Raw genomic sequence first — 12581 nt, forward strand, 5'->3', positions numbered from 1 at the left:
AAGGTTGTTCCATGTTGTAGCATGTATCAGTATTTTATTCTTTTTATGGTTGAATAATATTCCATTTAATGCATATATATCACATTTTGTTTATCCATTTCCATTCATCATTTGATGGAATTGTATACATTTTTAATACAGTTACTAGCATACCAGCTATATGCTAGACACTTTGCTACATGCTGTATCCTGAATATATAAAGAACCTTTACATATCAATAACAAAAAAGAACATCCCTTTATATAAATGAGTAAATGATCCCAGCAAGCATTTCACAAAAGGGGAACTACAAATATAATTGTTTCATGGGTGTAAAAAATCACTTCAATCTCTTCCTTTTAGTTAATTCTGAAATTAGTTTGGTAAAAGCAGTTCTCTGCTGTTTAGCAACAGTTCATAGATATTTGTTTGGGATAGGCTCCATTTGGGGAAGAATTTTTATTTGTTGTTCCATTCAAGTAGGGATGTGACCTGAAAACCATCTCCCTTAGTTTTTCTAGAGACTAGATCTCTAAAGCCTTTGTGAAATATTTTGCTCTTTTGAATGTTTCTGAATTCAGATGGATAGAAATATCTTTTTGGAGAGTGTCTCACTTTTCATGTGGGTCTCAACTTACACATTTTGATTGGACACTAACTATTGATACATAGAGTGGTGGTTTGCAAAGTCTGGGGCTCTTTGGAACTGCATGTGCTGTCTTTCTGTAATTGTGCAGTCCAGTAAGGTAGACACATGCCTCCTGTCCCCACTGAGCACTTGAAACATGGCTAGTGCCAATTAAGATGTGCTGCAAGGGTGAAATACTCAGTGGATCTGGAAGACTCAGTGCAAAAAAATATGTAAACTATCTCTGATACTTTTTTTTCTGTTGGTTACATGTTGAACTGATAATAGTATCTGGATATATTGGGCTAAACAAACTATATTATTAAAATTAAACTTACCTTTTTAAACCATTTTAATGTGACTAACAGAAAATTTTAAATTACGTATGTTGCTCACATAATATTTTTAGTGAACAGGGAGTGCTGTTGTAAAAATAACTGGCGCATGGGTGGAGAATGGGAGAGAAGTCTGAAGAGACATGATTTCTGTGCCTTCAGAATCTCGAAAGTGCCCCGTGAAGGTGGCTGCAGGGGTCTAGATGCCTCCAGGTCTCTGCCTTCACTCTGGACCCCTCCGCTGTCTTCTCCTCCTCTAGCCAGAGGGGTCTTCCTGAAGGCGAACCTCATCCTCGCACTCCCCACTTTGTAGCTTCAGTGTCACCCCATCACCTCGTGGCTAAACCCCCGACCTGAGCCTTTCCGGCTCTGCCCTGCCCACCTTATCAGCCTCATCTCATGCCTCTCTACTTCCTTCCCTGCCTGTCACAGGCTTTTTATAAACATTATTATAATTTCCGTTATGTGAACAATATGTTTCCATAGTAATCATTTTAAAATACATAATGTAAAACATAATGTCCATATTTATGCTGCCTACCCACCTCCCGGCTACGTGATCAGTTGCTGTCAACAGGTGGGCGTGTGCTCTTCCAGGGCCGTCTGCACACATGCAGCTGATTCTGTACCTGTGTGTGTGTATAACTGAGCGGGTTCACATGTTGTCCTGTCTCTTATTTCACATACCGTATTTTAAGGTCTTTGCTGGTGAGGACGTAAGTGTGCCTCATTGTTTTTAATGGATGCCTGGTAGTTTATTGTATAGCTGTGCCTTAAATTATTCATGTTTGTTATTGTTTTTAATTGTAAAATATTTCACCCATATAGCAAAATATAGACTTTTATAATATTCACCTCTGTACCTCCCCCCATAGAGGTTTAATAAACAGCAACATTTTGCCCTGTTGGCTTCAGAATTTTTATGTGAGTAAATAAAATATTCCAGGGAGAGATGAAGCCTTATGTGTGCCCCCTCCCCCTGTCCCTCTCCCCTCTCAGTCCCCAGAGGGAAGCACAGCCTATTCATCTGCAGTCTTACATCTTTACTACATATATAGTGGCCATAGACAGAGTGTTACTTCGTGCATCCCTAGGTAGTATCATGTCATATCATGCATAGCTCCTGCAACTTGGATTTTCATCCCTTTTTCTTTCTTTCTTTTTTTGAAGATTTTTCATTAATGTATAGTTCTTGATGGTCGTCTGTTGTGAAGAATGAATATAGATAGCTTCATTTAATGCATTTCCTTATTCACAGATATTTCAGTTGTCACACTTAACTTCCACTTGTTCATATGTGTCATCTCTCCTTTTCTCCTTTACTTCTTAAGTCTGGGCTCTTTTTATCTCCTATGGAACGATCTGTGTAAGATTGGAATGAGCTGTTGTGTTGAAGATTTGGTAGAATTCATCAGCAAAACTGTCTGGCCTGGTGCTTTCCTTTATCTCTTTATTAGTTATAGAGCTTTTCAGGCTTTCTGTTTCTCTTTGCAATGGTTTTGATACGTTACACATTTTAAAGGAACATACGTGTTTTGTTTAAGTTTCCAAGTGTAATGGCATCAAGTTGTTAACAGCATTCTTCTGTCATTTACTTGATGTTGTGTCTAGTTCTGTGCCCCAGTCCGTAACAGTATTTGTCCGTGTTCTCCCCACCCCCTTTTTAACTTGATCAGTTTTGTCTATTTGGCTAATCTTTTCAAAGGTCAGTTTTTTACCTCCTGCACTTTGAGCATACTTTTCCTGTGGCCTGGCCTACGTTCCCTTCTCTCAGCTGGTCGAGTCTTTCTTCTGGCTCCTCAAACCTTGACTGAGCCACTTTGGCATTCCCCACTACCACTCTTTTTTTTTCCTTTCTTTCTTCCTTTTTTTAGTACTTATTACTCACCATGTTGTAATCTCTCCTTCTCTCTTACTTTTTGGCCTGGTGTCCTTCTGCAAGCTTCATGAGAGCAGAGACTGGATCTGTTTTGCTCACTGCTGTGTCTCTAGTGTGTGGCACTGTGTCTGGTGTACGGGCAAGTGCTCAGTAAGTGCTGGTGAAGGAATGAATGTGTCAGCCCATTACACATAAAGGAGTACAGACCCACTCTCCGAGGCGCGAGGGCTCTCTTTCAGGGCCTGTTGCAATGGGGAGGTGACTAGTCCCAACTGAGCAATTCTGAGGTTCTGTGACTCTTTTTTCCCAGAATTTATCAGGTAGTAAAGATCTGGAGGTGCAGCCTGACTTTTCACTCCTACTGTGGGCATTTTTCCATGTTTACCGTAAGCTCTCCTGAGGGTGGAGAGTTTATAATTTTTCTTTCCAAACTTTCCTGAGGTTGTAATCTCCTTTCAGGCAAGGAGCCTGCCTCCTGTCTCAGCAGTTTCTTTCCTGCTGCTCGCCCAGGCCTGGCTCCCACCGCTCCCTCTGTGGAGGTGGGCGTGGAGGATGTTACTGGTCAGCATCGCCCTCCTGGCACCTGCAGGTGGGCTGTGCTTCCTAACCGCGTGTGTGCACGTCGTGCACTGACCTGGGTCACTCGGGGGCCTGAGGACTGGACACACTATGGATGACTCCTCCCAGCCCTGTTAAGAAGTCCAACTGCGTTCCCTCGTGTCTGGGAAATGTATAGAACCAAGTGCCATTTCCCCCCTTGGACTTCTGCTGACAGTGCAAAGAAATTGCTTCTGAAACAAAGGAAATATACCCAAGACTGATTGCCCCTCCCATGGCGAGGACCTGGCCGTGACAGGCTTCTGAGATGAAGGCCTTCATGCTGCCAGTTCCCTCAGGGGCTCCATTGAGGAACCTTCTCAGGAGAGTGCATTGTACTCCCTGACGTGGACCTTTAACGCCATGTGGGTGGTAGTGCTTGGCTGGGATGGAGGAGGAAACCATCAGTGGACTTATGATGCCAGATTAGATTGTTAAAAGGGACTCCAGCCTATGCGAATGATCTAGAAGCCTGGCTGGTGGTGGAATGCAGGGGTGGGGAAGCAACAGTTAGGGACAGCCGTCTTCTTGTCTTCTCTGTAGGTTTTCTGGCACTTTCCCCAGCTGAGAGGGGTGCGTCCAAGTTGCTTAGGAATGCCCCGGATTGACAGACTTGCTCTGACGCTTTTTCTTTGCCTATGAGGCCTCTTAGTGTGAGGCCCTGCTAATCTGATGCACTCCCACAAGGAATCCCAAGGCTGCATTCTTTCCCAAAGCACGGAAGCCCTATTTGATGGGGCTTCTTTCTATTTGAGAGGGCCTATATCCTCTGAATCTGGAGTCAGATACATCTGAGTATGAATCCCATCTTGACTACCTATCAGCTGTATGATTTCTGGAATGTGGTTTAACCTTTCTGAACCTCAGTTTATCCCTGCTATAAAATGGGGTAATGATAATATCCCCATTATACTGTAATATTATATGAAAATATATTATGATACAAAGTTAGCATGTATTATTTAAGTGTATATAATGCCACTATAATGTTGCATATAAAATATTTTAATATATAACACCATTATAGTACTACCTGTATGTCATGTGTTAACATTGTAGTAAGCATAACATACTAACCCATGTTGTTGTTATTGTGAGACTTAGATCTTGTAGGCAAAGTGCTTAGACAAGTCCCTGGCACATCATGTAACTTAATCACTGTTAATTATTGTGATTGTCATTTTCTGTGCACTGTGACATATAAAACAGGGGCACATTGACTCAGAATGTTCTGGTATATGTTATTGCTTCGAAAGCAATGAAGCTCATCACATAATTAGGAGAGCAAAGCCCAATTATAACCTGGGAGGGGAGGGAGCGCTATTCAGGGAGAAGTATTGTTGAATTCTAGGGGCTTTTTTTCAGGGAGAAATGTCTTCAGAAGAGCTTAGACCAACATGTTACTTAATAAGAGAAGGGTATTAAACCTAAATAACCACCCACATATTCTCTGTTTGTCTTGTGATGTTATTAGCCTGGGTTTTTATTGTTGTATGTGTGGGTGAGGAGGAGGGTGAGGCAGAAGAAGGGGGTTGGATATAAAGATACATCCGGCAGGAGTTCCCATCTGTTTTGGTGAGTTGTCCCAGCTCTTCCTTGTCAGTCCTGTGCCGCTGGTTGAAGGCTGTTCTTGGAGTCAGGATTTGGGGGCCGGGGGTGGGCGCCATGCTGACATCGGCTGAGCACTTAGCAGTGACAGCCCTGGAGTTAAAGCCCTTGTCTTGTCTTGACTCTATGTGCTGGGTATTATTTCTTCTGTTTTGCACATCAGAATAGGAAAGTGTAAGAGCTTGAGCCTCATGCTCAGGGTCACATAGGTAATAAAACATCAAGGAATTTGAGATCAGACACCTGAGACCAGAATCCTGATTTCACCTGTGTGATGTTAGTCAAGTCACTTAATATCCTTATGCCTCCGTTTTCTTATCTATTAAATGGGTGCAACAATGAACCTCGGCTCACAGAGTGTGTCAGTAAGGTTAACTGCATGAAATATTAGCATACAGCGTTTTAAGTACTCAGTATCTGTCAGCTGCTGTTCTTATAATTGTATTTTGTCTATTTATCTCTTCTGCCTGGTAGAGCCAATGCAGATTTTTATCAGGTGTGATGCCCTGCAAAGCCTGTGCAGTGCTCACTATGAGCATCCTGCCTTTCCTTCCTGCTGACTGGGGCAGGGAGGTCAAAGCAAAGGTGTGAGTATCATGTGCAAAACCAGCATCCCCACTGTCTGGCACATCAGTGACTAAAACTCCAGAGCAAATCCAAGGTGGACCTTTTTCAGGGATGCTTTTCAGTGAGGTAGTACTTCAAGCAAACATGACATTTGAATGTTCATCTTGAAAGACTTAACACTTTGGAGAGGAATAATTTATCACTCCGTAAAAACGTTGTAAAAGGTGTCCCTGTGGGTGTGTTGGCAGCTACAAAACTGGATACACTTTACAAGACAGAAAGAAGGCATTCCTGGTGTGCCTGGAGCTGCCCAGCCCCCTTGCTGCGTCTTTACTTTTCTGTACTGTTTACCTGCTGCTCGTGCTCCTGAACGTCTAAGGAGATTGATTCGTATGGAGAGATTAATAGGTGAGGAAGCCAGTTCCGACTTGTTAGGCAGTGGCTGCATGTCCTGTCGATCATCCCTTTAGAAGCCTGGAGCTGAGTGTGGCCTGCGAGGAGGTGCGGGGCCTCCCCAGCGTGTGAGCAGCAAGGGAGAGTCCCCAGCGGAGCTGTAGCGACAAACATCACCTGATGGCGTCCCTTTGGGGGCTGTTTGTGTGCGAGAAATAAAGCTCAAGATTGGGAGTTTGGTCTGGCTTTTTGATTGCATCCAGGTTGAATTTTAGATTTTCTTTCTTTTTTTTTAAGGGTGAAAGATTGGCTACTTGAAGGGACCCTGGAGCTTTCCTCCTGGGGAACTAGGGGAAGGAGTTTGGGGTGAGTTTGGCCATGGAAGATTGCAGAGCTATAGGAAACTCCAGCAGCCTCACTGCCTGGGCCACTCCTCCAGGCAGCTCTCATTTTGATAAAGCTACAACAGAAATTGATGATTTCCTCTGAATAGCTAACCAGTGAATGACGAACGCATCGTCTTTTCTTTTGTCCCCTTCCAGGCCTAAACGGCAGCGGCAAAACAACTTTCCCATGTTTCCATCTCCTAAAGCCTGGAATTTCAGAGGGGTAAGTGTTGTCCCTGCACAGTCTCAGCTGCTATGTGTCCTGTCTGGATGCTCCAGAGAGGACACTGCTGGAGTTGGCCTCCCTAATTGTTGTCTCCACTGAGGAAGCTTGTATGCTTCACCGCTTGGGGAAGTCATATCTGTATCAGCCCGTGTGGTTTACTTAAAAAAATCTAAGTGGCTCAACAAGCACCTGCTGATGTTTGCATGCCCTGTAAGTCTTCGGTTACTGGAAGCATCTTGTGAAGAAGCCAAGAGGTGTCAAGGTTGATGAAGTGGGCATTGTGGCTCTTTTCTTGGGAACATGGAGGGAACTAGTGCACAGTGAAGGAAAGAGAAATCAGAAACGTACGGTCTGTTGATACGTAGATTTATGACTTGAGGAGGGGAGGGAGGGAACTTTGCTTTATAAAAGGAGAAGTCTATAAGCTTTTAAAATTTTTATTTTATTTTTTATTGAAGTATAGTCAATTTACAATGTTGTGTTAATTTCTGATGTACAGCTTAGTGTTACATATATTATGTATATATATATATTCCTTTTCATATTATTTCTCATTATAGACTATTACAAGGTATTGAATGTAGTTCCCTGTGCTACACAGTAGGACCTCGTTGTTTATCTATTTTATATATAGTAGTTAGTATCTGTAAATTCCAAACTCCCAGTTTATCCTTCCCCATCCCCTCTCACCTCTGGTAACCATAAGTTTGTTTTCTCTATTTGTGAGTCTGTCTCTGTTTTGTAAATAAGTTCATTTGTGTCCTTTTTTTAGATTCCACATATAAGTGATATCATATGGTATTTTTCTTTCTCTTTCTGGCTTCACTTAGAATGACAATCTCCAGGTCCACCCATGTTGCTGCAAATAGTATTATTCTTTTTTTATGGCTGAGTAGTATTCTGTTTATATATATGTACACACACACACACACACACACACACACACACGCTTCAACTTCTTTACCCGGTCATCTGTTGATGGACATTTAGGTTGCTTCCATGTCTTGGCTATTGTAAATAGTGCTGCTATGAACTTTGGGGGTGCATGTATCTTTTCAAATTAGAGTTCCCTCCGGATACATGCTCAAGAGTGGAATTGCTAGATTATAGGGTAAGTCTATTTTCAGTTTTCTAAGGAATCTCCATACTGTTTTCCATAATGGTTGCAACAAACCACATTCTCACCAGCAGTGTAGGAGGGTTCCCTTTTCTCCACACCCTCCCCAGCATTTATCATTTGTGGAGAAGTCTGTAAGCTTTTAACAGCCTCTAAAGGAAATCATAAAATTCTACCAATTTTAAAGCCATAGACCATTAGAGGTGTAGAAAGGGTCAGATTCAACTTCCTCTTAATGCAAAGTTCTCATCCTTTAGGTGATAATGATGATGATAATGATAATAATAATAATAGTAATAATAATAATAATAATTAATAATAATAATAATAAGTCGTCAAAGTGTGTGGAGGCCCTTCATGTTTTAAAGGGAATTCTAGCTCTGACCTCAGGAACAAGACCCTTGCGTGTGTAGAGAATGTTCTGAACTCTGTTTATCAGCAGACCTTTGCATGTGTTGTTTCTTCTGGTCAGAACATTCTCCCCTCCTGTCCAGCACCACAGTCTTACACACACTGCACAGGCCCACCCATTTCATCCATTGGGTCTAAGCCTTGACATTACCTCCTGTGGGAAGGCATCATGACCGCCCCCCTGAGTCTGACCCAGAGACACGTCTTTTGGACCCCTGTACTTGTTCCTCATTGTTAAGATAAGATTGGTAGTTACCACTTACTGAAATTTAAGATTGGAAGCCCCAAGCATCAGAGATCTTATCACTTTCTCATGTTCACTGCTGTATCTCTGGACCTAGCACAGCACCAGGCATATACATGCTTAATTAATTTAAATGAATGAATGAATGAATAAATAAATCTCTCACATCCATCAGACACAAAATTCACTTCAGATTATGTTTCAAGTTTAAGTCTTTAGTCTTTTCAGCACTGTTTTTCCTGGTTTTGTTTGTCTTTTATATCTTATGTACATCTCAGTCATTTTCCCCAATTGTCTTTTTAAAAACATAGATCATGGCTCTCTTTTAGCTAAGTTTTCAATATACTTTTCACTGAGTACAAGGAGAAATGTATTGACCTCTTAAGTAGATATGGATGTCTTACTGAATGTAAGTCATGTACCTCCCAGGTTGTTTATGGTTTTGTGGATAAGATCCCCATTTCTCAAAGTATGTTCAGTTGTATGATCCTGACCATTAAGTGGAAGAAAGGCTTGTGTGGTCAGATAAACTTGGGACACCTTGGGAGTACCAAATTAAATGTGTTCACCACTGCAGGACTTCTCAGAGCCTTTGATATGTTGATGTGCATGGAGACTATGTTAAGGGGAACTGATGGAGTTTGTCTGGAGCATTTCTCAAAATCATTGACCATAAACTCCTTTGTTGACAGAATAGTTTGTACACATTTTAGAACAGTTGACATTTGTAGTCAGTTTTGAACTATGGAGAAATTGGACCTTCTATGAGCAAATTGGCCTTTTCAAGGCTGTTTATTTTCTCTCCCTCTCTACCCTCCCTTCAGTGTACCTCACCCTTCCTTTTGAGTCAATAGTGGCCACTAGCCAAGAGTTGGGGTACATCTAGACTTTGCCCCGAGTTTGGCTGGGACTGTCCCAGTTTTAGCACTGAAACTCCTGTGTCTTGGGAAACTTCAGACCCAGGCAAGCTGGGACAATTGCTTACCTCACCTATGGCCATGAGACCTCTTCAACTGTTTCCCCTTGAAAAATGTATTGTGAATTTTCAGCACAAGTCTGGTTCATAGAACTTGCTGCTGAAAAGGAACCTGGTAGATGTACATTTGGTTTAAGGGACCCTATGTCAGCCACAGCCTTGCAGGGATGACATTTAACATTAGTAATTCACTGCAGGGGAACAAACAAACAGACTGTTCCTGACTAGTTGCAACCAAATAGATGACAGAGTCTAATGCTTTGTTGACTTCAGTTTCCTATCAGCCCTCAAGTTCTTTGCCAGCTTGTAAGATTTTCCTAAATAGTTAAATGTGTCGAAGTGAAGAGTCTGTTAGGTGGTTTGGTCAGTTGTTGGGCTGATCTTGATCTCTTGTCTTTGCTTGGATTTATTCTGGCCCCTGGGGCTTCTTGGTAAAATTAGACAAACTGACCTGAAGATATACCAGAGGGAGATGGTTCAGGGCCTGGTCAATTGCCAGACTCCTCTGTGGCCATATTCATCTCTCTGTCCCCTAGAGCATAATCCTCCGTGACATGGTGGGAGTGGAAGGAAACCCAACCAAGTGGAAACACCCTCACTCCCAGCCAGGACACGCTTTGTAACCATCGTTGTGGTAATTGGAACTGAAAAACCAGAAGGACCCAGAATGCCGGGAGGAAGACATCGGAGGCGTTATCTAGCTGATACATTTTCTATAATGAAATATGACTCTCAGGCCTGTTAGACTGAGCTGTGCAGGCTGTTCTAGGGTAAGGCACGCTTTCCATGAACTCTTCATTTTCTTCTGTATTTGGAAAAGAATGTTATAGAATCTCCATGCTAGCAAATTTCCCATGCTTATATACAGGGCAGAGAAAACCATTAGAAGCATTTGCAATGTCATTCCTCTTTAGCTTGTAAAGAGAGGGGATCTGTGTTAGTTCACCCAGGTCCTGGACATTCGTGAGTTTGGGGGTGATGGTGGGGAGGAGAGATGGTGAGAAATGGATTGGAAAAGGTACAAGGAGAAGGAACCACATGGCTCTAGATGAGAAGTGAAGAGAGAGACACATGAGGGTCAAGGAGGGAGCCTGGACGGGGCATGAGGGGAGGAGAGGGGGAGGGTGGTGTTTTAAGGAGGAGGCATTTTGGGAAAGAGAGAAATGTTTCAAAATAAATTTAAGAAAGTTTTGCTGAGTCAATTGTATTGTAATCCCCTCCCCATCTTCCCTGGGAACATTCGCCGCAGATCTGCCTGACTTCTCAAGGCATTAGGAGCTGCATTTGTGATTTCCCTTTTTATTTTGGCTGGAGTTTTCAGCCGCAGAGAGCCCCAGGAAGGACTGGGGAGACTTGGATGACACTTCCTTTCTACCTACCAAGGGGTTCAGTCCTTCCATGAGTTGATGTTGTCAATTGTAGGCTGTGTGCTTCAGTTCCCATGCTCGTCTAAGGAGACAGAGGCCCTGGGATTTCCCCAGCCTCCCAAGCAAGGGGTGGTGCTGTGCCATCTCCCACCAGACCACGGGTGGCACAGATATATTTACGGAGAGAAGCCAAGAGGATGGTTTGGGTTGGGATAGTTATGGTGGGAACATCCCGAGTAAAACCAGAACAGAATGGGGAGAATAAGAAAGCAGGACCCTCAGCGAGGTGGGACCCTGGGGAGGGGGGTGTTTTGCTCTGAGACAGCTCCTCTGTCAGGTGTTCACTGCACAGCTGGTTCCCATCTGGTTGGGGCAGTGCTGAGCTCAGAATTTCCACCCTTCTTTGTGAAAATATTTGCTCCAGCTCCTCCAGTAACCTGAGAGAGAGAGGGAGGGAGGGAGGGAAGGAGACTGACTCTGACTGACTGAGACAGACTCAGGGAGGAAACTCACCCTAGAAGTGTGAAACTCTCAGGTGCACAACTCCTGCCATTGCTTGTTAGTTAACTAGGAAACACCTAGCGAGATCTACTGTGTGCGAGGCATTGTTTTAGGTGCCAGAAGTGAGATTTCAATTAAATATCAACCAAATTTCAGAGTCATGCTGATCTTGTCTCTCTCTCCAGTGCCTGGTCTTTACTCTTGCCTAGGCCATTTGGTAAGAAATTTCTAAACTCTGGGGCCTTAGAAGGGACATTGAACATTGTAGCTCTAACCTTTTAATTTTCAGGTGAGAAAAATAAGGCTTAGTGTATTCATCAGGACTCTTTTGGTTACAAGTGATAGAAACTCACCTAAAACAAGCTCAAGTGGAAAGAGGAATTGATTGGTTCATGTGATTGAGAGGAACTGAGATGGGTAGGCTTCAGGTACAACTGTATCCAGGTATAGTCTCTCCACTTTTTCACTCTTGGGGTTTTGGTCTTCTACTGCACGCAGACCTTTTTTAGAAGGAGAGGATGACTACACATAGCCACACATTTCCAGAGGAAAGAGAGAAGTTTATGCTTCCGGAATCCAGATGTGACATCCCAGCCTAGAGTTCTGATTGTCTTGGCTCCAGTCACGTAGCTATACCTTGGCCAGCACGAGCACTGGACAGGCTACCTGCTCCTCTGAGGGAGCTGGATGGACAGGGTTTTTTTCCTGATTAGCAGTTTCCCTAGAGCCGGTGGAGGCGAGGATGGGACATTTACTCCAAGGAAGAGGTTTTTGTTTTTGTTTTTTTTAAACAAAAAGTTTATAAGCATTTATTCAATTACAAAAACACAAAATTGAATAAGACACAGTCTTGATCTTGTGAACTTTAACATCTAGCAGATATGTATGTAAACACATTATTTTATCATAGCAAAATGTTAGAGTAGGAGGTCTGTGACAGAGCTGCTTAACAGAGGTTAAAAAACCAAAGGTCACCAGAACATCTGTATTTTCAGATGACGCCCTGATTATGTGGCATGGGTAACATGAGGGCCACCCATGCCTGCAGCCTCTGGCACCCTTGTCGGGTGAGTAAGGAATCCTTCTTAATTGGGGAGGGGGTGGTCCAGATATTCAGGTCCAGATATTGGATGCCTGAAATTCAGTGCAGGGTTTAGGAAGCATGTTGCTTTTTTTTAGGCAAAGGTCCTCATTTTTTAGCCACACCTTCAGACTTCTATGATCCATATATCTATGGATTAAGTTCTGATGGTAGAAAGTAGTTATGTATGTGAGACATTTGTCAAAAGGTTGATTTGAAAGCCTTTCAAAGCCTGTTGGGGCTTACTCATTCTGCTGGGGCCAGAAAGGCTCTTATTGGCCTTTG

The 12581-nt window shown here is 42.9% G+C and overlaps 1 protein-coding gene across 4 annotated transcripts in view; it reads left to right on the top strand.

The window, feature by feature from the left end:
* ARHGEF3 (Rho guanine nucleotide exchange factor 3) overlaps positions 1–12581 on the top strand; it is a 281665-nt gene that overhangs the window by 88782 nt on the left and 180302 nt on the right. For 2 of the 4 annotated variants that reach the window (XM_074344627.1, XM_074344628.1), the window contains one exon: positions 6530–6596. The exons of the other annotated variants lie outside the window; for them this stretch is intronic. In XM_074344627.1, the coding sequence (XP_074200728.1) occupies positions 6530–6596 (67 nt within the window). The remainder of the gene's footprint in view (positions 1–6529; positions 6597–12581) is intronic. 4 annotated transcript variants of the gene reach the window in all.

This window comes from Camelus bactrianus, chromosome 17 (assembly GCF_048773025.1).
Source record: "Camelus bactrianus isolate YW-2024 breed Bactrian camel chromosome 17, ASM4877302v1, whole genome shotgun sequence".
Lineage (NCBI taxonomy): Eukaryota > Metazoa > Chordata > Mammalia > Artiodactyla > Camelidae > Camelus > Camelus bactrianus.